Below are 25,178 nucleotides of genomic sequence, written 5' to 3' on the forward strand. Positions count from 1 at the left end.
AGAAATTGCTTACAAATCTTATTTAAATTTATTCTTAACTATATTCTTTAGACATTTTGGGTGTATGTTTTCATTTTTTAAATGTAATTTTTCTAATTTATGTATGCTGGTTAATAGAATTGCTGTTGACATTTTACATTGATTTTACATCCAGCAGCCTTGCTAACCTCATTTAATTCTAATAATTTATCTGTGGTTTCTTTTGGCTCTTGTATTAAGATAATTATATCCTCTCCAAATAATGACAAATTTATTTCTACTTTTTCACCCTTGTCTCTTTACTTTCTTCTCTTACTGTCCTCTCTAGGACCACTGTGTTGAGCAGCATGATAATAGTGGGCCAGGCGTGGTGGCTCATGCCTGTAATCCCAGCACTCTGGGAGACTGAGGCGGGAGGATCACTTGAGCTCAGGAGTTCGAGACCAGCCTGAGCAAGAGCAAGACTCTGTCTCTACTAAAAATAGAAAAAATTAGCTTGGCATGGTGGTGCGCACCTGTAGTCCCAGCTACTCAGGAGGCTGAGGCAGGAGGACTGCTTGAGCCCAGGAGTTGGAAGTTGCAGTGAGCTATGACGACGCTACTGCATTCTAACCTGGGCAACAGAGTGAGTACCTGTCTCAAAAAAAAGTAGGAATCCAAGCCTTGCCTTGTATCTGATCATAAAAGAAATGTTTTCAAGTTTTACCATTTAGTTTGAAGTTGCTGTAGACTTATTTGGAAATGCCTTCAGTCGGTTTGAGGAAGGTCGTTTCTACTTATAGTATGCACTGGTTTTTTGCTGCTTCATTTTGTTTTTGTGTTGTTGCTATTGTGGTTTATGTTCTGTTTTTCTTTACTTTGAATGGATTTCGAATTTTATGAAGTGTGTTTTCTGCATCTGTGGAGACGATCATGTGGGATTTCTCCTTCGATCTGTCAGTGAGGTACGTTACATTGTCAAGTACAAAACCAGCCTTCCATTCCCATGATGAGACGGGTGCAGCTGGTTGTGATGTGTTTTGTTTTTTATATATACATTGCTGCGTTCTTTAAACTAGCAATTTTCTTCAGGATTTTTGCATCTGTGTTCATGAGTGAAAGTAAAGAACTACTGTGTCAAATATTATTGAACTTGACATAAATCACTTTATTAGAGTAGTTCTTAAGTAGATACAAAGAAAAAACTACGTGTAATCTCATGTAACTGTAAAGCCAAATGTAATTTACCAATTAACTTCAACAAATCTACAAAACCAACCAATTTAAAAGCAGCAATATCAGTTCACAGAACTGATGCTTTACTGAAACCTTGTGGTGATCGACACGCAGGAGTCCTGACTGTCCACGAACGTCCCTTCACTCTTAGCGCCTGTGTCCCCATGTACCATGTCGTGACTCACTGTTCCATGGTTTTCTTTATTACACCTACCAAGAAGCCTTCTTTGGAACAATACGGCAACGTTGTTGTTGCTTTGCCTGCCAGGAATACGTCCTCAATGTACCGAGTTCACTTTTACTCTTTTCTCACTGGTCCACACCGGCTAAACTAGTATCGCTGGGCACCAATGTGCTTGTGAACATGAACTCGGAAACTAGAATTATTAATAAATGACAGGACTCAGTTATTAGATAGTCATCCGGGTGGTACATAATATGTGGTATTAATTTTATTAAGATTCTCATCAAAATGAACATAAGAAACTTAAAAATCTTTTAAAAGGACGTATGTCCTCAGATTTCTAGGTTATTATCGCTCAGTTTGAGAAACATCCATCCAGTTTTCTCCAGAAGGAATCATTAGTACAGTTAGCTGGATGCCTTTGAACAAAGGTTGGCCAACCATGGGGAACGGCAGAGGTGATAAATACAACCAGGGGACAGTGAGAAGTATTTTAGAAAAGTCCTCCCTGCCTGGGGGACCTCATCCAAGAGCTGACTTTGTGGACAGTAGAACTTTTCACCCTGATCTTCAGTAACTGTTTTCCATGATGGGTTGAGAGGAGAATGTAGTCCCTGGGACCACAGTGCTTCACGACCTTGTCCAGCTGTTCTTCTGCATAGGGGACATCAGCCTATGGGGGGGGGGAGTGTTCCCACCAGCTGGAACTTCAGTGGACCCCAGCCCCTCCGCCATCACGTGCAAACATGGGTCAGAGGGGTCTTCTCTGCCGTCCCCTGTGCACACCCTACGTGAAGTCCCCTGGCAGTTACCCCCATAAGGCTGCCTTTGTTCTCATTTTAACCCGATTTTAAGTAAGGAAAGTGTTGAGGACAGGAAAACTCTGGTTGCATTTGCCCTGATGGCTTCGGCCTCCTGGTGGTCAAAAGCCTCACACGCCCAGCAAATGTCTAAGCGCCTCCTTGCTTTAGACCCACCCACCACGAGTGTCCACTGGTGACTCCAGGGTGCTACCTTGTTGTACTAAATGGTTTAAGCTGGTAAAGCTAGGACATTTCTTAGGTTTTGTTTCAAAATAACACCATCTTTGTCAGGTAGGAAAGAGTTCTCAGGACAAGCAACTTAAATTGTTTTGATGCAACTCAAATACTTCTCTAAGGTTTTCTCCATACCACACAGGTGGGGTTCCTTTGTGTTATGGAACAAAGTGATAAACATTCAGGTGGTCAGGGACATGATTTTAGGTGCTACGTGGAGAGAGTATTATGGGAAGTGGAAGCACAGAGTAAAATAAAGCAAATAATAGTACTAGTGGTACTCAAAAATTGTAGCAAATCACAAAGGTAGTTGGTGGTTAACCCCCCCGTGGGAAGTTCTCCAGTGATGGAAAGAACCCAGGATTTAGAATCAGCCCAGCTGGGTGGAAACTGAGCGCTGCCACCCACCGGACCCCAAGAGCCTCAGTTTCCTCATCTGCAGTAGGGTAGAAAGACCTCCCGGGGATGCTGTAGAGGATAAATGAAATCACTTACAGGCAGCATTACTTGTGTGGTAAATGTGAGCTCCCTCCCTGATGTTGGAGGAGAAATCTGTTATTATCTTGAATCTGGGCCAAAGATGTAATAATTTTTGCACAAGTGATGAGAAAATTACAAAATGGAAAAACATGGACTTTGGAGCAAGCTGACCCTATTAGCTTTTTTGACCTTGAACAATTTCCTCATCCATAAAATGAGGATTATTAAGATACCTATTTTGCATGATTATTGGGTGAATCCAAGGTAATGTAGTATATAAAGTCACATGGCCGTGATCACAAGCACAGAGCAGGTGTTCCACAAATGACAGCTGTGTGCTGTGATCCGTGTCTGGGAACACCGTGATGTCCCTTCCTCCCGTGGGAGACTTCTCCTCTTCTCCTAAATAGGATCCGCATGTGCATACAATATGCTTCAGTGTTTGGAGGGAAGCCATTTAATAAATGTTTGGGGTTGAGAAGCAACAAGATGTTCAGGGGTTGTTCTCCAGAGCTTTGAGAATTTGGGGCTCCCAATGACAACTTATGTGACCCAGTTGTAGCTGCAGAGTCTGGATGGAGACACACTCTCCTCATCAACGAGAGGTTCAGGACACTGACAGCCCATCCACTCGTCATCCTGTTCTCCTGGGGATACTTTTGCTTGAAAAGTGTTCTCTCTCCTCTCTTTTTTTCTGCAGACAATTACACTCTCCCTTACCGGAGGACTGGTTAAGGATTAGAGGGTGATATCTGGCTCCCCTAAAAGGAATTTTTATAAGGCAACAGCCTCTCAATGTGCTGTGAGCTGCTACGTCTCAGTTACCGTGGGGCCCTGGTTTCCGACAAGGAAACGCAAATGTAGACGCGGCCACAAAGCAAGCCCCTCACCGTGGTGCTGCCTGTACGTCTCCTCCGAGTCACATTTTCATAACACCAAGTGAAATTTTGTGGCTTGAATGTCTCCTGATATTACAAGGAGTTTGAAATTTTGCTTTATTAATTAACATTTTCATTTTGCTCAAATTTTGGAGCACATTGATTTTCCAGAAGTGATAATTACCAAGCTCGCAGCAGAAGGTTGACTGCATTTTAAAATATTTCCTCATGTGCTCCCTGCTGAGCTCAAAGATGTCCTCATTTAGCCAAGCCAGCCCCCCAGATGTGGGGGAGGTCCCTGGGGGGCCACTCACAGACTTGGGACACCTTCTGAACCGGGCTGAGCATGAGAGCTCAGTGGGCCACACTCCTGAAGGTCGTTATGGCCATGTCTGTCGTTAAGCAAAATCTGTTCATTGGTGCAAAACCCTGAGGTGTGATGTCAGATACCCAGAACATCTCCTGGCCTCTCCCCCGACTCCCTCCATGTTGTGCGTCACAGTCTTGTGACTCATTATGAGTCTAGAAAGCCCTGGAAGTTTTTGTCTAACCTGGGGAAAAAACAGGGGACTCACTTAAAACCCTGCTCCTGGGTAGCAGAGCAGCAGGTGAATGCATGTGTGCATGAAGGGGCTTGTGCGCGGATGTGTGTACACATCTTTGCCCATCCGGGCTGTTGTAGCAGAGCACCATAGCCTGGTGGCTTATAAACAACAGAAACTCATTTCTCACAGTTCTAGAGGACAGAAGTCCAAGAATAAGGACCCACAGGTTCCCTGTCTGGTGAAGGCCTGTGCCCTGGTCCCTGGATGGCCTTCTCCTCTGGTCCGCACATGTTGAAAGGGACAAGGGACCTTTCTGGGGTCCCTTGTGTAAGGGCACTAATCCCATTCATGAGGGCTCCACCCTCAGGCCTAATCACCTCCCAAAGGCCTCACATCCTAATACCGTCACATTGGCTGTTAGGATTTCAACATATGAATGTCGGGGGACACAAACATTCAGTCCCTAACACCATAAAGCCAACATAGGAATGTGGTATTTACATATGTAATTTTCTACATTGTCTGTCCAGGAGTTTTCAATCCATGATTTGGATATTGAAGATGAGCTTCTGATCTTTCAAGGCCCAGCACTGCCCTCCCCGTCCTTTGTAAGAGCCACCTCACCCTGGGGTTACCAACTGTCCCAGTTTCCCCAGGACTAGGGTGTCCCAGGATGGTCATGCCAACGCCAGAACGGCCGTGGGCAGGCAGGGTGGTGGATCACACTGATGACACTCTTGGGGGCATTGATGCCACCTCCCTTTCCTGGTCCCTTGGCCCATGAGAGCTGCCATCGCCACCCCCGCCCCACACACACATGTGCACACATGACCCGTGAGATTGCCGAACCTTGTCCTAGGAGTCAGTTAACCCACCTGTTCCACGCCTGCTACCACTATGCCTCAAGAATGAGATTTGCCACCGTGGGCAACATTTCGAAAGGTTTTGTTTTCTGCTTTGTCACTAGAATAGGCTCTGTGTCTGTGGTCAGCAGGTGATAATTTGAAGGATGGGGTGACATGGGATCAAATGAAAGAAGACCCGAGGGCCTCGCTGTCTGGCCTGTGTGTGTGGGCAGCGGGGAGGGGGCTCCAGAGGCCCCGGCCACCTGCGGCATGTGGTGCTCTGGCCTCAGGGAGACACGCGGCCCTGGAAGGCGGCAGGAAAGGCCTGTTGAACACCGGTCAGGGCTCAGAACTCGAAACGCGCCAGACTGTACGGTGAGCCCTGTGTTTGCCCCGAGCTGTGCCAGTGTCGGTACGAGATTTAAGACAAGAAAGGGAAGACGTTACCCTTGCTTGAAGGAGGTTAATATTTGGACAAGACATAAGTACATGACATAAACTAAAAGTTACTATGCAATTTTAAAAACCAAAGAGTCTTACCTCCCCATTTTTAAGGCAGGACACTTGTGCTAAATCACATAGTAGTGACTTGCTGTTGCGTGAGTTTAGAAAAGGAGAGACAGTGGTGTTTCTGGAAGGCTCCTGCAGGGCAGGCAGGACGGGGCATGGGAGGGGCATCTGGGGGGCCTGGGGCGGGCATCGGCCTGGCTCTGGGGGGCTGGCCCAGGTACAAGAGGCCTGAGAGCTCAGCAAGGCCAGCAGCGGCCTGTCCCTGCCCCTGAGAGAGCATGACGATTCTAGAAAGGTCCTGGATCCAACTCCGGTCACTGAGTTTCATAAAGTAGGGGATGGAATTACGGTCTCCAAGAGCTCCTGACTGCAGTATGACAGGAAGTAACGGGAAGCGAAGGTAGAATGAGAACCGAGGGCCTCCCAGGTGCCGTAGGTCACAGAAGGGCACTTTATGGATGAGAAAATCAGCTCGGGGGCATGGCCCAAGGTCTCGCGTCAAGTTCATGGAAGAGCCGGCTTTGCACCTAGGGTGCCGGACCCCAAGCTGCCTCCCCTTAAGGAGGCTGAACAGCCCACGCCTCTGTGACCCGTGCCGCATGTGCTGGGCAGAAGTTGCTGCTGCCACCCTCCCTGCAAGACCTCACAGCCAGTGCTCCCAGCTCCCTGGGGTCACGACCAGTTTGTGTAGGGTGGGCTCCAGCACCCACCCGCCCACCCGTGCGAGCGAGGAGAGGAGGAAGCCGGCCATCCCTGCACGGCCCTGGCTCTGGTGTGGCTGATGTTTCCGGTGTTTGTGGTCCGGCCCTTCAGCCTCAGATGTTGGTGCCCAAGGATGGCCCTGCTCTCCCATGAACTTCTCTGGAAGCCAAGGTGGGGGATGACCTCAAGATCTGTGTGGCAGAGGGGCACATGACCAGCATGGGAGACGAGTGTCCTTCCAGCACCCAGGGCTTGAGGTTGCCATTGTGCTTTCTGTATCTCTGAAATATCACGTGTGCTCTTAACATCGATGATCCATCCACACAGGGACTCTCATTCGCGCAGTCACGGCAGAACAATAAACGTGGAGGTGAAAGGGAATAGTGTCAGAAGTAGAAAGTGCCACCTCTTCTAGGAAGGCTCCTTTGCCTCCCAGGTGAAAATTCCTCCAACCCTCTGTGACGCGCCCCACAGCTCTGTCCGTGCCCAGGGTACACGGTACACACTTGTCTACACGTCTTTCCCCGTGACACTTGACATCCCACAGGGCTTGGGATGGTAGCATGTTTATTATTTTATCCCGGATCCCAAGTACTGGTGCCACACTCATTTTAGGTACTTGGTTAAATTTTATCATTTATTCATTTTCCCATTATAAAAATAATACAGAGCATAGAAAGTAAAAAAATATAAAAAAACAGAAAAAAAAACCTTCTTAAAATAGCACCAATAGACCCAGCATGTGTAATTACTATTAATATTTTAGTATGTTTTCTGTTTCCAAGAGTACATGTACGTTTTATAGTTATAATTATTAGTTTTATATCCCAACTTTTTCACCTGCCATGGTAGGATTAGCATTTTGTACAATTCAATATTTATCGTGAACAGTTTTTAATAGTTACACGATTTCATTGACAGGATTTACCAAAATTTAACCATTTTCCTGTTGGACAGCTAGACCATTTATAATATTTCAGTTATAATTAATGCTGTAAAACACCTTTGGGCCTAAAATGTTCCCTAAGTGGAATTACTGAGTCAGAGAATATGAATAATTTTTAAGGCTCACGATACATATTTGCAGATTGTTATCTGTGTGCTTAATCACTCATTCTGATTGCCTGCTCACCAGCGTCAGGCGAGTAGGCAATGCATTTTAAGAAATCTTGCTAATTCTAGGATTTAAAAAAGTTGTTGCTAATATAATTTAATTACATAGCTATTTAAATTAGCATATATCTAATTATATCCTATAATTAATTAAATCCACATGTATTTAAATAGTAAATTGATTTTCTGTAAATTAATGCCAGTGATATCTTTCTTGTGAATTATGTGATTTTGTTCTTGGTCCATTCACCTTTTACTGTCTTGGTGTGTAAATAACAAAACAGAAAAGATCACCGAAGGGGACAGACAGCAGAACCCACCTTTGGGTCCCTTGCAGTCTGGCCGGGGGCCAGGCCCAGCCCCGTGGCTGCGAGTCTCTCCTGAGGCGTGTGCCAGAGGGGGGACTTCTGAGCTGGGCTCAGTTGTTTCTCTGCCCACCCCCAGGGCAGGCGCAGAGGAGCAGCAGGAGCTCGGAGAGGAACAGGAACTTCAGAGACCTCGAATAATCCAGGCCGGGTAATGAGTCCCTGTGGGCTGAAGAGCAGGTGGACTGTTTGTCACGTCACCTTGGAGGAGAAGAATAGAGGTCTCAGGTCAGTCACCCGGGGACGTCGGAGGGAAAGCGGGCGCAGGGTGACAGCCTCCCTCCTGTGGGAGCCTGCTGGTGCTTCCACTCGGCCCTGGAACCCGTCCTTCCACTCCGAGCACCTGGCTTGGCCCGGGTGACTCGCCAGGGAAATGGGAGGCATGTTTCACTGGTAGCATTTCAACCTCGCTGGAAGCCAGAGGCCACTCACATTTGGACTGTGTACAAAAAGGCCCAGAAACTTACCAAAAAAAAAATTGATTTTTCTATCACCTCGGAAAGATATCGAAAATCCATTCACTTCTCTGGAGCCAGAGGACGACTTTTGGCAACCGATGAGGCTTGGATTTAACTGCAATATAAAAAGATTTGTGGAGCGAGAGAGCGCCTCAGACTGGTTTCCACCGGTCAATAAATTTGTCAATTCTCTTAAAGCTTTTAGAGAGTTTTCAGTTCACAGTATTTTCGTTTTGGGTCAGAACCACTCCCAGAAAGGCCACATGGTCCAGCCCTTCGTACGGCTAAAATCACTCCTAATTGCCATGTATCATGTTCAGCTGGAAGAGGAAGCGAGTCCCAGTGCGGTGGCTCTCAGCTCTAGTGTGCATCAGAACCGTCTGGGGGGCTTGCTGCCACCCCTACAGCCAGGCCCTGCGCAGGGGAGGGCTGGGTGGGGCCTGAGAATCTGCATTTAAAGAGTTCCCGGATGTTGTTGGCGCCATGGTCCTGGAGTGTCCTCTGAGAGCCACGGCAGGATGGGTGGCGCAACAGGGCTTTCCAGTCCTGCCACTCACGAGCAGGGTGACCTCCGGCCAAGGCTCAACCTCTCGGAGCCTGTGTCGCATTTCTGTGTAGTGAAGATGGCACCTTCGTTGCCAAGGGGTTCTGACAGTGGGGTCCACAGAGCGCGGGCTTTGGAGTCACACAGCCGGAGTCCGAAGCCTGGTTCCTCAGCTGACGGGCGTCGTCCTGGGCACACGTGCTCTTCCGTGCTCTGGTGTATCCAGCCCTGAAATGAGAATGATAATTCTTAATAATGCCTATCTCCCAGCATTGCAATAAAGATTGAGTGAGTTAACATTTTAAAGTGCTGCGAACAATGTTTGACCAATAGTAAATTGTATATGAGTGCAAAATAAAATAAATGTGTGCACAACATCCATCATTGCAAAGCACCATAGTGAACCCTAACAAATCGCAGTTACTACTGTTGCACTCGTTGGTATATGATTCCATTAAATAACAAGCATTTAGCACCAAGTGTCTGCACGGTTCTGGTGTGGGCATTTCAAGAAGCACAGGTCGGGTCTCCTTGTCTTAGGGCTGCGATTTCGTGGGCAGAGGGCACAGAAGGGACTCGGGAACAGGCAGCTGGGGGAGTGCACAGTTCGAGAGCAACGGGCAGGTGTCACTTCTCAGGAGAGGTCACCAGGCAGCAGGATGACAAGGGGAGGTTTCAGAGTGTTCAGACTCGGGCTGGGCCTTGAGCTTTTGAGGACAAAAGGACTGAAAAAACAATGCTTCAGGGAGTTCGTTGCTGTTGTATATGATTTGCTTGGGCTGATCCAGGCTTATTCAAAGGCAGTGTTCCAAAATGTGTTTCGGTTCTTCAAGTGAAGTCTCGATGAGATCCTTTTGTGTGAACATCAAAACCTCCTGACCCGGTGCAGAAAGTGCATCACTTCCCGGGGGCAGGCAGGAGCCCCCTCCCCAACACGTGCGCAGACCTCGTCTCCGCTCTCAAGGTCCTCCGGGTGAGTGAGGTGCCCAGGGGCCTGCATGAGACAGAGCGTGGTCCAGCCCTTGGGGTCAGCTGGGACCTTGACCCTTCGCCCTTGCTACCAATGTCCGGCATCTTCGTAACTGCCCCCACCACGCCCAAACAAGCCAGAGACGCAGCAGGCAGGTGCTGGCAGGGAGCAGGCCGGCCACTCCCCTCCCATGATCTTCCTGCATCTCCCACGTGGGCCGCCCGGCTGGTGAACTAACCTGCACTCAGGAGTCCGAGAGGGACCCAGAGCTCTGTCTTCTCTCATCTTACTGTGCATGTTCACGCACAGCAGGCTTTCCAGCGCTTTCTCCTGTCTCTTACCAGCCCCCCACGCCCCGCCATGTGCCCGTAACCAACACGGAGGCTGGAAGTCCGTGCTTTGCTCAGGTAGGAGCCTGCACCTTTTTTTGAGTACAACCCAGTGCCACCGAGTTTGGTATTTCCAAAATGCCAAGCGATTTTGGACGTGTGTCAATTGTGAAAGGTCATCATCCTTTTTCGTGGGCATTTTGAGAGCTGGCTCTGTGAGTGTTCGCTGGGGTGGGGGTTCCCCAGGCCGAGCCCCAGCCAGTAGTGGGGCGTGCGGGCATTTGCCACCGTGGTCCCTCCTTGCCACGCTGCTGCTTCACCCGCCAGACCACACACCTCCCGTTGTCACTTCTGTTGATTCTCCTCGTTTCTGTGGCTGACACCTTGCGAAAGGTTGATGGATCTGCAGACTGCGCCAGACTCCACCTTCAGTGGCCAGAAAACAGTGAAACCCTCCAAGTTGTTTCCTGGAAAAGGCAGGGGTGAGATCTCCTCCAGAAACAAGGATGCTGACAGTTGAATGCCGCACAGAAGTGGCCCCTGTTTCATGCCGTGAGTTATACACGCGCAGGCACCGCGTTCTATTGTGTTCGTGTTACTGCACTTCGCAGATAAGGTGCTTCTTACACATTGAAGGTTTGTGGCAACCCTGTGTGTCGGTGCCATTTCTCCAACAGTGTGCTCACGATATGTCTCTATGTCACATTTTGGTAATTCTCACAGTATTTCAGACTTTTTCGTCATTGTTGTGTCTATTATGGTGATCTGTGGTCGTGGCCTTTGATCTTTCGTTGTGATTGTTTGGGGGCACCATGAACTCCATTCCTATAAGGTGGCAAACTTAGTAAATGTTGTGCGTGTCCTGACCGCTCTGCCACCTGGCCAGTCCCCGTCTCTCTCCCCTCCTCGGCCTCCCTGTTCCCTGAGACACAACAATATTGAAATTAGGCCAATTAATAATTCAATGTTCAAGTGAAAGGAAGAGTCACATGTCTCTCGCTTTAAATCAAAAGCTAGACACGCTTCAGCCTGGTGAGGAAGGCTGGTTGAAAGCCGTGATAGGCCAAAAGCTGGACCCCTTGTGCCAGGCTGTGAGTGCAAAGGCAAAGTTTTTGAAGGAAATTAAAAGTGCTGCTCCAGTGAACACTGAATGATAAGAAACTGAAACAGTCTTCTTGCCGACGTAGAGAAAGCGTCAGTGGTCTGGACAGATCAAAGCAGCCGCAACATCCCCTTAAGCCAAAGCCTAAGCCAGAGCAAGGCCCTGAATCTCTTCAATTCTGTGAAGAGGTAAGGAAGCTGCAGAAGAAAAGTTTGAAGCCTCCAGAAGTTGGTTCATGAAGTTTAAGGAAAGAAGCCGTCTCCGGAACATAAAAGTGCAAGATGCAGCAGCAAGTGCTGAAGGAGAAGCTGCGGCAAGTTGCCCAGAAGATCTAAGACCTTTGACGAAGATAGCAACACTAAGCAAAAGATTTTCAATGTAGATGAAACAGCCTTATGTTGTAAAATGCCATCTAGGACTTTTGTACCTAGAGAGGAGAAGTCAATGTTTGGCTTCAAAGCTTCAAGGACAGGCTGACTCTCTTTGTTAGGGGCCAGTGTGGCTGGTGACTTTGGGTCGACACCAGTGCTCCTTTACCATTCTGAAAATCCTGGGGCCCTCAAGAATGATGCTAAATCTACCCCGCCTGTGCTCTGTAAGTGGAACAACGAAGCCTGGATGACAGCATTTGTTTACAACGTGTTTTACTGCCTATTTTAAGCCCGCTGTTGAGATCTGCTCAGAAAAAAGATTCCTTTCAAAATATCACTGCTCATTGTCAATGCACCTGGTCATCCAAGAATTCTGATGGAGATGTGTAAGAAGATTAATGTTGTTTTTAAGCCTGCTAACACACATCCATCTCCGTGGGAGATTTGCTGACCAAGTTGCCCTAAAGATGTGGAGGCGGAATCCCTGTGTTCCGGGAACATGCCTCATTTGCTTTTAGTGTTGCAGTGGCGTGATTTGACCCCGCAGTATTTCTTGCAGGACTGACTGGGCTCCAGGAAAGTCTGTGCAGGTTGCTTCAGGAGCACAGGACTTGGTGTTGATCATCGCTCAACCAGCAGTGACAGCCACTTCCATGACCTTCCAAACTGTCCAGTGTTTCACCCTGTGAATTACATTTCATATCAGATATAACAGGATCCTCCATCTTTATTCACTACAGAAATGTCAGTAAAATCACACGTGGTCAGGAAACGGGGCAACTCAGGGAGGCAGCAGAGGGCACGGAGATATGCAGTTGGCACGTAGTCACCTGGACACATCGTCAGGATTAGCAAAGTCACCGTGACATGTTAAAGAAACCTAAGGTAGAGTGGTAATTGAGGTTTTTAATTGATACAAAGAAAGAATCTCTTTTCCCCCTTGATAATAGCATGTTGGGCTCACCAGGAATGTTTAATTTCCCTTTTGTGATAAATATTAAACAGTTCTCCTTTTCAATACCAGTTTGGTAATAGCATAACTAATTTGCTGCGTGTCTTCTCCCGATGTAAATACTCACGTGACTTTTGGATCCGACGAAGGTAAAGATGAAAGAAGTCTCTCAGAGGTCATCCAGCCCAGCCTCTCGTGTCATGTGCAGGAAAGTAGATTCAACAGGTTGAGTATCCTGCCCGGCTGGAGGCCGGTGGTTTCAGACTGGAATTCAGGCTTCCCCTGAAAGCCCAGTGCTCTTTCTTTTTATCATTCCACCCTCGTATTGCCGTCTTTTCTCAAACCCTGAGCTAGTCAGCATGTTTCCCTTTTGGCCTTGATTTTCCAGAACTAAAAGCCAAATTGTGCCCAATTATAGTCATTATCTCATCCCTGGTTCCTGACGTAATTAGCTCCCTCTTTAGCTATTTGTGTCTCTTTCATTATAACCACCCTGGGAACGTGGGGCCTGTGCTTTTGTTGGAATCTACTTTGAATCGGTTTTAGAAATATTAAGGGTCTAAATTACCACTTAATACACAGACACACACACACACACACACACTCACACTGATTTCTACTCAGTGAGTTACCTGAAAGTTGCATTAGCTTTTTAAATTCCCAGAGAAGTCAAATGAAGCCTCAATTGGTTAAACCCAGCTAACTCACGTGCTAGATACTGGGATTGTTTTCCTGCGTGCTACTTCCATGGGAAAGAGTAGCAAGAGCACACACTATCAAGGAAAACAGTTGCTGGGAAGGGATGTGGATTTAATCTAATCCCTTTTTCTACAACTACACCAATAGTTTTGGGCAATGAAAATATATATTTATATTGATCTTAGGTAACACAAGATCTTAACTCAATAACGCCACACTATATACCTCATTCTATTTAATAAATCAAGAAAATGGAAAGTCTGGAAATATTTCCCCAATAAGGACTGAAATTGAAAAGATCTTTTCCTTATTTAGAAAATTCACTGAGAAAACTCATTAAACTGAAAGTTCTTATTCCCCTAGAGAATTCCAGTGAATTGAATTTGCACAGAATTTACTCTAACCATGAGGGCGTGAACCATATTTAGTCTGAAGCACACACTTAGAAAAATCAGACTAATGAAAATGTGATGTGTTTTGTAAAAATAACAAAATATTGCTTACTCTCTATTTCCTGTCCATTCAGTTGGTGTCTCTTGAAATCTGCTTGGAGCCAGTGTGTGGTCTGGGAAGAGGAGTGTGCTAAAATTGCTGGAGGTCTGTGCTGTCCCAGCCTCCACTGCAAGGAGAGTAGAAAGCTTTAAAATGCCTGGAAATGAGAGAAGGAAATGGTCTTGGGAGATCAAAATAAAGGCCAAGTGAACTCACTTGCTTGCTCTTCACACCTGCCTTAATCTTTAGATTATCATCTCTATTGACAGGTGAGGAAACTGAGGCAGGTAAAAGCCCAGCAGCAGGCCCAGGTCACGCAGTGCATCCTCTGTGCTCCCAGCACGTGGTGTAGACACTGTCCTGTGGCCTGGCGCACACCGAGCCGCGTAGATTCGGGCCTCACTTGTGAACGTGAGCTCCGAGGGCCGGGACACCCAGCCCTCCCATCCCTGCCCCGCGGACCTCGGTGGCTTCTGCAGGATGAGAGAGCTGGCGACACCAGGCTTGGTGGCAGAGGGTTTGCATCCAGACGGAAGGTTTAAGCTTTATTCTGAAGTGAACAGAAGGGCATTTCAGATTTTCACAGACAGAATGGCGTGAGAAAAGGGATGTTTCGGCAGATACCACTGTGGACTGCGGCCCGTGAGATGAGGCGGGAAGGCAGCAGAGGGAGCCTGGAGCCTGTGCCTTCTGGGTCCAGTCGGGGCCACACAAACTGTGCAGCCACAGTTGTGAGGAGTGTGGGGTGCGGCGTTGGGGACGGCGGTGCGTGGGCTGATCCAGACCTTAGTGACCTCACCTGGGCAGCAGGAAGCTCCTGCAGGAACCTGAGTGAGCCTGGGTCTTTGCACAAAGAGGATGAGAGGGAAAATCAGCCACTCACCCTGCTATCTGGTCTTGCCCAGGCACCCAGCACCTCGCAGCCTCCCAGCGTTTAGCATTGCAAAGCCACAGACAAAACTAGACACCTTCCATCACCTTCGACTCAGGTATCTAAACCTGAATGTCAAAAGAAAAATATGGAACCTCTTCAAAGCAAAACACACCCTTCTTTATAGCTTGTTCTTTCATTTTCCTTCCATTAAAAATAAAGCCGTGGCGAAAAAGGATTTAATATCTATCATGGCAAATTTTACTTACATAAAACATTAATTGGCTACAGTCTGATTTGATTCCAAAATCCATTGTAGGCCTAGAACACATTAAAAAAAAGCTAAAACTTAGCAGTACATCTTACCCTTAGGCAAACTCATAAGAACAGCTGCTGAGATTAAATTGGAATATATACTTGTTTCTGGAAGTTTTCCAACTCATATCTGGTTGAAGCGAATGCCTTAAGAGCCAGGAGGCCTCGGCAGAAAGCTGTTACTCGACAGTGTTTCAGAGCCGTCCTCTGCGAGAACGATTTGGGGAAACTGCCTTTTTGTACTTTTAATAAAAGACATTCAATATTTATGCCATTTCCTGTATTGTACAAAATACCTTCTCTCAATAGTCTCTTAAATGGCACTACAATATTTTTTCTACACTTTCTTTTTAAAAAAGCAACTGGTTTGAGTCTTGTTCTTGATCTGCACGTGCAGTCCAGGTGCTGTAGACGTTGGGTATTTGCGACGTGTGACCAGCGTCATGGCTGAAGCAGGGGCACAGGCAGAGAATTGAGAGACAGAAAACACAGTGCAGAATTGACCAGTGACCCCAAGGACGCAAATGCCACACAGGCTGATTTATGGTTGAAGAGCCTCAGGAGACGTTAGAGCGTCCCGGGGCTGCTGGTTCCTAGTGTCGGCTGCATGTCGGAATCACCTGGGGTGTTTCTGACAAATGCTGATTCCTGGGCCCCGCACCGCAGATTCTGTCCTTTGGGTTGGGCTGGTGACGGGGCCTTAGGACGTTTGAGGGCTGCGCAGTGCATCTGATGGGCATCCCGATCTGAGAACCATCCTCCTGCTCCCCGGAGAGCAGGTGGTTTGCCCGAGGTCAGAACCAGTGTGCCCCAGCAAGTGGGTCACCAGCACCCAGTGACCCAGGGGAACACTGGCCAGCGGCTCAGCCTCGCCCCACGCTTCACCCCAGACCGCAGCTCACTCGCCACAGTCGCGGGTTCTACCGTCCCACCGTCCCGCCGGCGGGGCTCCCTCCAGCTCCGTAGCCCTTGGACGGGCAGCAGGCGCCTCCCGCTCAGAGTCCTGCCACCTTCGCATCACCGCGGAGCCACTGCGCCAGCTTCCGGGGACGTGCATCTCATCACACTGCCCCCTACTCAAATGCCAGGGGCTTCCCGTGGCCACTGGGACCCCGCGGCGTGGCTCGCAGACCCTCCCGCAGCTGGCGCCGGCCTCTCGAGCCTCCTCTCTCGGCCCTTGTTGTTTCCACTCCTAGGAGGTCCCTAGAGGAGTCAAGTTCATAGGGACAGAAGGTGGAGCGGTGGGTGCCAGGGGCTGGGCAGGGGACAGGGACGGGGACGTGGCATTTAATGAGGGGGCACAGAGTTTCAGTTCAGGAAGGTGAGAAGGTTCCAGAGACGGCTGGTGGTGATGACTGCACGGCATCCTGAATGTACTTAATGCCACTGAACTGCATACTCAGAATGGCTAAAATGGCAAATTTTGGGTTATGCATATTTTACCACAATAACAAAATTTTCTTTTCAGTCGCTTTCTGAGGAGGTCTTGCCTGCCCTGTGGCCTAAATTAGGCAGCCCTGTTATGTGTCCCCAGACTCCACGTGCTTCCCTGTCTGTTTATAGTCTGTGCTCCTTGCCAGACTAGGTGCAGCACAGGCTCGCCGGGGCCCTCACCGTGTCACCGCTGTGTTCCCACGCGGTGGGCAGAGGGTGAGTGTCCACGACATAGTTGTTAATGGATGTTGAATAAAACTCAGATTCACAGTGTCCCAGAGCATCAATTGTTAGGAAGAATACCATCGCTAAAGTACCCAATCCAGTTTGATATTAAAATACCCAGAAGTATCAGACCACAAATAGTCCATTCGTGTGAATGACAGCACTGGGTCGAGTACGTGGAGTTCCAGTCTCTGATTAATCCTTAAATGTACATGATGTGGGAGGTGGGCAAACTCCAAATGATCCTGAGACTACTTTTGTTTTACCAAATAAATGCAACAGGAAAATGAAAACCATGATGATGATTTCAGATTTTTAATCTGACACTCTACTTATAACCACTTCCCTTGGTTAATAGTGTGTTTTTTTCCTGTTTCCAAATTAGATATTTATCTTTGAAAACAACATCTACTACTGCGCGCACGTCGGGAAGCAGGCCATCCGCGTGGTGTCCACGGGGAAGGAGGGTGTCATCTTCAACGGCCTCAGCGACTGGCTGTACGAAGGTAAGGCGCTGGGGGCCGCGCGAGGTGAGGTTTCCAGTTGCTGCTGCTACTAGGTGGGTTTTTTCCCTTTGGCTTCAACTATAAATTAAACTCCAGTTTCCTGAGGTTCTACTAAATTAAACAGATTCTGTGGGAGCTTCCAGGAGCACGGGGCTGTCGGTGGAAGCCGAAGGTGCTGAGCGCTCACCTGGCAGCCAGGTGTGCCAGGCGTTGCAGAGCCCCACGGCCCGTCAGTGGGAGACCAATCATCCAGGGAGGCGACCTCCAGGAACATTCGGGGATTGCAAATGCATGTGTTTTTCTACCCTGACCCTAAGGGGCCGGGTGCCTTGGGGAGGGGACAGTTGAAAAAGAAAGAAGATGTTAAATCTTCCCAGAGCAACCAGTCAGAGTGACTTGCTGTGCTGAGTGTATCTGCCTTGACGAACATTTTCTACCACTGGTTTGCCTTTGGCACCGAGACTCCTGCTGTATACATTATCAAATAACTAAAAGTCTGAGAGGGAAGCTCTCTTCTGAAGCTTTTATAATCCGTCTCCGCACCAGTGACACCTTCATTGTAACAGTAACAGCCAGGCCTTGACTGCTGTAGGTGCCGCTCGCTGTTCCGGCACTTTGTTATCTGTCCCCTGGTTCAACCCTCCGGCGGCTGTAACAAGACACAGCACGGTACCGTTGGCTGCGTGGCTTCAACAACAGAAACGTGCTTCCCACAGTTCTGGAGTCCCGGGTCAGGGTGCCAGCAGATCCCCGAATGCTGAGGGCCCCTGCCTGGTGCACACTGCTGTCTTCTCCTCGTGTCCCACCTGGCAGTCTCTTCATCCCCTTGTAAGGACACCAGTCCCATTCGTGCGGCACCACCCTCAACCTGTCAGAGGTGCCACTCCTGCCACCGTCACCCTGGGGATTTGGGCTTCGACATATGAATTTGGGGAGACACTGACATTCGGCCCACAGCATCCTCGTGGCAACATTTCGTTTCACAGATGTGGCCTGGTGAGGGCAAATAATCCGCCCAAGTTTACAGGTTAGGGAATATTAACTCAGGAATGTCATTGTCCAAGTCCAGGACCATCACCTTTTGGAAACTCCGCAGGGGGATCCGTGTGCTCGTGCAGCCGGCGTTGGGCTGGCGGGTGGCGGGAGCGCTTCTCAGCCTCCCGCCCGAGACCGTACAGCCGCGGCAATACCCCACCACGCCAGGCGGGCAAGGGAGGATCAGGAATGTTCTGGGCGCTTTGTCAAGCCAGTGTCATTTCTCCCAGTGCGATGCATTTCTCCAGCCAGGACTCTGCGTTGCGGCGGCTTTATGCGTCATAAATTACAAAGCAGATGGGTGTGCAGCTTGGTATATCGCCCATCATAATTCCACTGAAGTCACTGGAGTCATAAAGTTCTATGACTTGATTTTTAATTCTTTTTAAATTGAGGTGTAATTTGTACACAATAAAATGCACATTGTAAGGCCAGTGCAATAAGTTTGACAAGGGTATATGCTGGGTATCCCCAGTCAAGACACAGAGCATTTCCATCATTCCAGAAATTTCCCTCAGCCCCTTTCCAGCCACTTGCCCCCACTCCTAGTCTGTCTTCCAGAGACCACCACCATCCCGGTTTCTAGGCAGCTTTTCCCAACTGACGTCCACGCAGGGCGTCCTCTCCAGCGTGGCTGCCCGGGCTCAGAGAGTCCAGCTTCTGAGTGGCCTTCTGAGCCCAGCAGAATCCAGCTTGAGGCTTTATTATCCCATGATGTCCTCAGCCCCACCTGAGGGAGCCGCTGGAATGAAACGCACACTGGCCATTGTCTGCTGTGGTAGGGCTCGCTCTGGGCAGAAGCAGCCTGGGGACAGCGTGCTGAGCTGTCCCCCAGCCCCATGCAGAAGGCACAGCTGGCCGCCTGCGGGGACATTCCGGAGCGGCCGTGCGTCCCTGCACTGGTGCAGTCCCTGTCCCGGTGCTGGCCGGCCCCGTGTCCGGAGTAGACTGTTGACAGTGAGGCTCATTCCCAGGCACAGCTGCAGAACCCCGTCCTCTCTGTTCCCTCTCAGCCTTTGCCGCAGCCGGAGGGGGGCTCCGTGTCTAGGTGGGAAGGGGAACCCGGGGCCGGGGATCAGACTGTTCGTGGTTCGAAGCAAGGCTGTGGAGTCCGAGACCGGATGGGAGACCAGCCCAGGCAGGCACAGGACACTGGCGGGCGCCTTCCTCGACCTGCTCGTCTGTGGGGGAGGCAGGCGTCACGGCACTGCCTTGCAGGGATCCTGTGAGACGGCGACAGAACGTGTCGCCCACGTGGTGGTCAGTAGTCAGCAAACGATGATTGCTGCTGTTTCTTACAGTAGTAATAAAACTATACTTCAAAAGAAATTATTATAATAATGTGGTTATTACTATTACTGTAACTATTTTTTTTATTGTAAAGGAAAAATATTTTTTAAAAAGGGCACAGGTATCAAGATAACATTTCCCCGGAGCATCATTCTGTCGTTTTTACAGAAATTGACCTGGAAATTCAAGAGAGGCCCTTGAACATGACAGCCTGCGGCCCCCAAAGACACAGGTCCCCTGGGGTACTGGCTGCAGGAGCCCAGGCCTGCTCTAGGACTAATCTCCTTAAAAAATCCATAACCAGGAGATTTAAAATATCTTTTTTAGTATCTTCTTAATAAAATAAAAAGTTCATTGCTTTGCCATTCAAGTTAAGCTTTTGCCTTAGCAAATCCATTGAAAGGAATTTTTTCTTCAAGGCATTTACTGAAATTGTGTTGATGTGATAACAGATCCCTAAATATTTTAAATCAATCACGGTGGATGTGGCAGCTTAATCTGCTTAGTGCTGTTCCCCGAAGGTTATATATGCTGACGCTCGGATTTCTGAAGGTGGGCGCACGGGAGCCCCGGGGAATGTTGCTTCCTTTTTTAATAATGGGAAAGTAAACTTTGAAGGTTTTCGCCTAATCTGGGACTTAACTGTTTCACTTCCAGGCTCTGCCTTAAAAAAATGTGGGCAGGGGGAGATTGGAAGGGAAAATACCCTGAAAGCACTTGCAAAGGGCCCGGCCCGCTGGGGCTGTTCTGGGGAGCTGAGCCCCCTGAGTGGGAACAGCCACTGTCGGCCGCGGGCTTGTTGGCAGCAAAACGCCATGGCGATCTGTTTGTTTCCCGGGAAGGATCCTAAATGTATTGAGCATTGAAAACTACTGGGGACTGAGGGAGAGAAGATGTGGGAGCCCTGGGGGCTGCCCAGGTTTATGGGTGCAGCACGGGGGGACCTCCAGGGACCGAGCAGCCGCCACGTGCCAGAATGCCGGCTGGGCGCTGGCAGGGAGCGCCCGGCTCCTGGCTCTCTGGAGACTGTCCCTGGCTCATGGTGCCCACAGACTGATTCTGATAAGCGAAATGTACAGATTTATTCTTCTGGGCAAATGTCATATAGTTACATAGAATTTTGATTTTAATATAAAACTAAATACAGCTTAATGGTGTCCTCTGTTGCAAGGTTTGCTAAAGTTGGCTATTCATAAACTAAAACTAAGATGTTGCTAGAGTTTTTTGAGGACTCTTGATGAGTGTTCTATTAAGAATTTGCACTTTCACACGAGGCTTAGAAGTTTTGCAAAGCTCATAATATGGGGGCATACGGGCAAAGAGTTGGAATTCTCCAGATGTTATAAAAGGTACTTTGTCACCACTGCTACAGAGTCGCTGTATTTTCCAGTTGCTGCTCCTCATTTCTAAATTACTGCTGGTTCACTTTTATTATCATCATGTGCATGAGGTGTAGTGGTACAACACAGAATCCTTGGCTGGCAATTTTCTCATAATAAGACTTTAAGTTATTAAATATTTCAGTCTCTATTTCAAAAGCAGTCATATGTATAATCCAGAATAAATTTAATTATTCAGTGATGCGCCATTACTGTGGAACGGCTCACAGCTCTGTGGAAAGCTGGACTGTGTTGGGGTCGTTGGAGAAGGACTCCTGTGTGCAGGTGTCTCGTATGGAGGATCTTGCGCTAGAAGGGCGGTGGGGGCCAGTGGGGGCAATGGACTTGATAAGACACAGAGCATGGCCTGGGATCATGGTTGGGACGGCAGGGGGTTGAGAAAGTGGCCTGGAGGGGACTTGTTAATATCTGGCGTGATACAGATGAAATTCCAGGTCTGGGTTTAACCTTAAATATGCCGGAACTGAAAGGTACTTGGCAAATGCACTCAGAGCGGGAGACCTGTTTGGCCAGGCGGCACTGTCCGAGGACATCAGCAGGAATAATGTTTAGTAAGGCTCTGGGCCGGCTGCTCCTGGTGTCGGTTTGCCTTGCTGGGTTCTGGGACCCATGCAGCCAGGCAGCACCTGACAAACAGTGGCCAGGGGAAGTCACGAGCCCACAGTATTCACCCGTTATGCCCTGCCCAGGTGCACTGCTCGCGCCCTGCAGCCTTGCCCTGCTCTCCTGAGGCCACCTCCTTCTTGGGGCACAGCCCCCTCCACCATCCCCAGGCTGGCTCCGTGCTATACCCACCTACCTGGGAGCCCCCCAGAGAGACCATCTCCACTGTCCCTGACCACTACCAGTCGCTGGGAGGCTAGCGTGGAGCAAATGGGGGTGAGGCTGGTCTGGCCCAAAGAGGCTGTCTTCCCAGTACTGCCAACTGGAGATATGTTTAGCACATCCTGAGCTAACCCAGAATGCCCTAGAAACATCGTTGGCAATGGAGTCAGGCCTGCTGTATAAATAGATCAGGACCTCTCCTAAGCCAGATTCATTCAGTCCTGCCTGATGAACGCCCAAGCCCTGGTCACATGGTCTTTAGCCTTCACCTGTGTGTCGCTGCTAATGTCCAGAGACTGCAGCCAGGGCAAGGGAAGGCCTGTTTTTCAATTCTTTACACAATTTTTCAAAGCATCTTTTAAAGAGTCTATACTAACGACCCAATAGTTTTCTCTTCCAGCAAAGTGCTCTGAGAGGCATCAACAAGAGGCCATGTGGGCCCTCGGGAGATAAATTTGAGTTAATGGTGGGTTTTTTGGTACAATTCCATGCCTCATATTAATAACTTTGAGTATTCAAGGAGGTGTGGGGTGGCTGTCATGGGGAAAGAACATTGTTACAACAAAAGCTTTCATGGAGATCATGGAACACTGTGGAATGTGTCACTGAGAAGAGGGAACTCTGTTCGCCAGATCACCCTCAGCTCCTAAATCCCGTGAAAGCAAAAGAAAATTAAGTGGCATCTCACATGTAACTTGCATATTGACTTTAATTTAAATTCATGGTACATTACATATTTTTGTGCCCTGTATGTGCTGCGGAGTGCCAAGTGCCCGTTTCACTCATGTCGTGAGCAGACCAAAGCCAGTTTGGGCCATTGGTGACTGTCACCGTCTTCCGGTGAATATCGGCAGCCTTGTGCTTCCAGAGGTAGATGGAGAGCTTATAGAACACTGCCTTTTTATCAGTGGGAAAGCATCATTAGTGCCTGTTATCCCTTTTTTTATAGAGCTGGGGTCTTGCTATATTTCCCAGGCTGACCTTGAACTTGAACTCCTGGGCTCAAGAGACCCCGCCCCTGCCAGCTCAGCCTCCCCCCTGGGTAGTTGGGCCTACAGGTGTGCGCCACTGCACCTGGCCTCTCAGGCTGCTGACATACGTTTAGAGGATGATATTTGAAGGGCTTATGGAGCCGCTGGAGTGTAGGTTCTTGGTGAGGTTCTTCAAATATTAACTGTCTCCAAAGTGCCTGTTTGGGGCACTTCAGCTGCCAGCCACCTGCTCCCGGGCAGATCAAAGTGGCTTCACATTCCCTTTGCTCAACATACTGACCATGCTGATGTTTTTAAGATAAGTTTTAGAGCCAGTGGTACAATGGGACTTGGAATGATGTTCAGATAGGTCCATTACTGTTTAAACCACAGATTTGCAGTTATTTGGACTTCCTGTTGGTCACACCTCTGGTTTGCATCATGGGAGATGTTTGGTCAAAGAAATTGCTGTCAGTGGACTGGCAGGAAGTGGTGATTTGCTTTACAAGGCTGCCTTGTGGAAGGGCAGCGTGGGTGCGGCCAGGGGCAGGGCGTTTGTAGTGACGATGCTTGTGTTTAAATAAAAGCTTCACCACTTAACAGCTGTGTGAATATGGATGAATATTTACCTCTTTGTGTCTCTGTTTCCTTGTCTGCAAAACAAGGATATTAGTGGTATATGCTCCCAAAATTCATAATGGAAATTAAGTTAATGCATAGAGTTGTTAGAACAGTGCCTGGCACTGGTGAACACTTAAGTGTTGCTGTCGAGACGACTGTTGCTTTACCTTGCAGTTTCCCGAACTTGTAAAATCAAAGGCATCGGCTCCATTTTCCATAGAGCATCGTCAGGAGCACCAATGTGTAGTTGATAGTGTCTCAGTCTCGGTGTTGGGGACTCCTCCACTCTGTTCACGCACACGTTATTACCGGTGCTGTGCTTATGCAGAGAGGCCGCTGGGCGTTCCCAGCCAACCCAGACAGGCGGTCGGTGCGGTGTTGGACGTCTCCTCGAGAGCCTCTGTCTACGTTTAGGGTCTGCAGGCTGGAATCTCACCCAATTTGTCACCACCCCTGACAGAGACACTGTTTTCATTATAAACCCTGAAGTTCTTGTAACCTGGTACAAATTATACCTCGTGATCTCCTGTGGAAATTAAGTACTTAAGAAAATTATATTCTGCTTCATCTGTGATTTCTAAAGGAGGATGTGAGAGTAAAAGTGGTGACGAAATATCTCACAGGCATCAGCGTCTGGCGAAGCTGTCGGACCTGGGCGGGGCGGTGCAGCGGGGCGTCGGCTGATCAAATCGTCCGGAGCGGTAGGCTTGATGCTTTGGTATCTAATGCAACTGAAATGAGTATTTCCCCTGTCTAGTCTCCAACTACATGGAGTATTAATGACCTTGATTTGCATGGCTTATAAATTTTACCTTATAGGGAGACACAGAGGAAAGCTGAAAGCGGTTCGGTGGAGACTCAGCTCTGGCCAGAGACGGCTGAGACGGCCTGATAGGTTCGTTCCGCCCACGCTCCTCTGAACAAGTGAGAGCTGTCCAGTTTCTCGGTCTCTGCACAGCACAGCGTAACAACAGTGGTCCGAGGCAGGAAATGAAAATGTCAGGCATGCGGCAGAGAACATGATAGCCACGTAGGTTAGACGGGCCGCTGGGTTCCTCCCTGCCCGGACCGCCCCTCCCACCCCCCTCTCAAGGCAGCAGCTCCTATCTTGGCACTGCCTCGGCGCCAGAGTCCATACGGGGGAGGGGTCTTCAGGGAACATTACACATTCTGTGGCATTGTCTCTCTCTCTCTGAGAGCAAAGGTAGAGTGTCACCCTATTGTTACAACAACACGCATTGTTACGACCACACTTACGTGTGTTTCATCTGCGTTTTCTTGAAAGAATATCATGTGGTTCTTGATTCTTTGATCGCAGAACTAGGGAGGTCGGAGCTGAAGTGGACGTCCCGGTCCTCTAGCCCAGGGGTTGGCAAACTGCTTCTGTAAACGGCCAGCAAGTAAAGACTTTGGGTTTTGCAGCCATATGGTCCCTGTGGCCACTACTCGATTCTGTTGTCATAGTGAAACAGCAGCTGTCGTCCACAGGTAACAAATGGCACGGCCGAGTTCCAATAAAGCTTTATAGACAATGAAATTTGAATTTCCTGTAATTCTCACATGCCATTTAATGTGCTGCTTTTTTCTCCATCCATTAAAAAGCACAAAAGCAATTCTTAGCTCTCAGGTCACACAACAGAGGCAGCAAACTGGATTCCGCCCAAAAGCCACAGTTTGCTTTCCTGGTGTGTGTGGTCGTCACGTTAACAGAGGAGGTTGCTGACGTCCAAAAGATTAAGTGTCTGAATTCTTCTACTTCTTGCCATCTGAATCAAGATCGTTTGTAATGACAACCAATTATTTCAAATCTTGTCTCTCAAAAAAAAAAAAAAAATCCAGTTACTTGAAAGCAAAAACAGTATGTTTTCCATAACACCAGGTGAATCTCTGAGTACTGAATCAATGTTCAGAAAAT

The 25,178-nt window shown here is 48.6% G+C and overlaps 1 protein-coding gene across 3 annotated transcripts in view; it reads left to right on the plus strand.

The window, feature by feature from the left end:
- The window catches only part of DPP6 (dipeptidyl peptidase like 6), a 643,862-nt gene that overhangs the window by 490,216 nt on the left and 128,468 nt on the right, over positions 1-25,178 (plus strand). For all 3 annotated transcript variants that reach the window (XR_011231801.1, XM_069462595.1, XM_069462596.1), the window contains one exon: positions 17,001-17,121. Coding sequence is in view for 2 of the 3 variants with exons in the window: in XM_069462595.1 (XP_069318696.1) it covers positions 17,001-17,121 (121 nt within the window). In the remaining variant the exon portion in view is untranslated. The remainder of the gene's footprint in view (positions 1-17,000; positions 17,122-25,178) is intronic.

The sequence above is a fragment of the Eulemur rufifrons genome, chromosome 29, assembly GCF_041146395.1.
Source record: "Eulemur rufifrons isolate Redbay chromosome 29, OSU_ERuf_1, whole genome shotgun sequence".
NCBI classification, from domain to species: domain Eukaryota; kingdom Metazoa; phylum Chordata; class Mammalia; order Primates; family Lemuridae; genus Eulemur; species Eulemur rufifrons.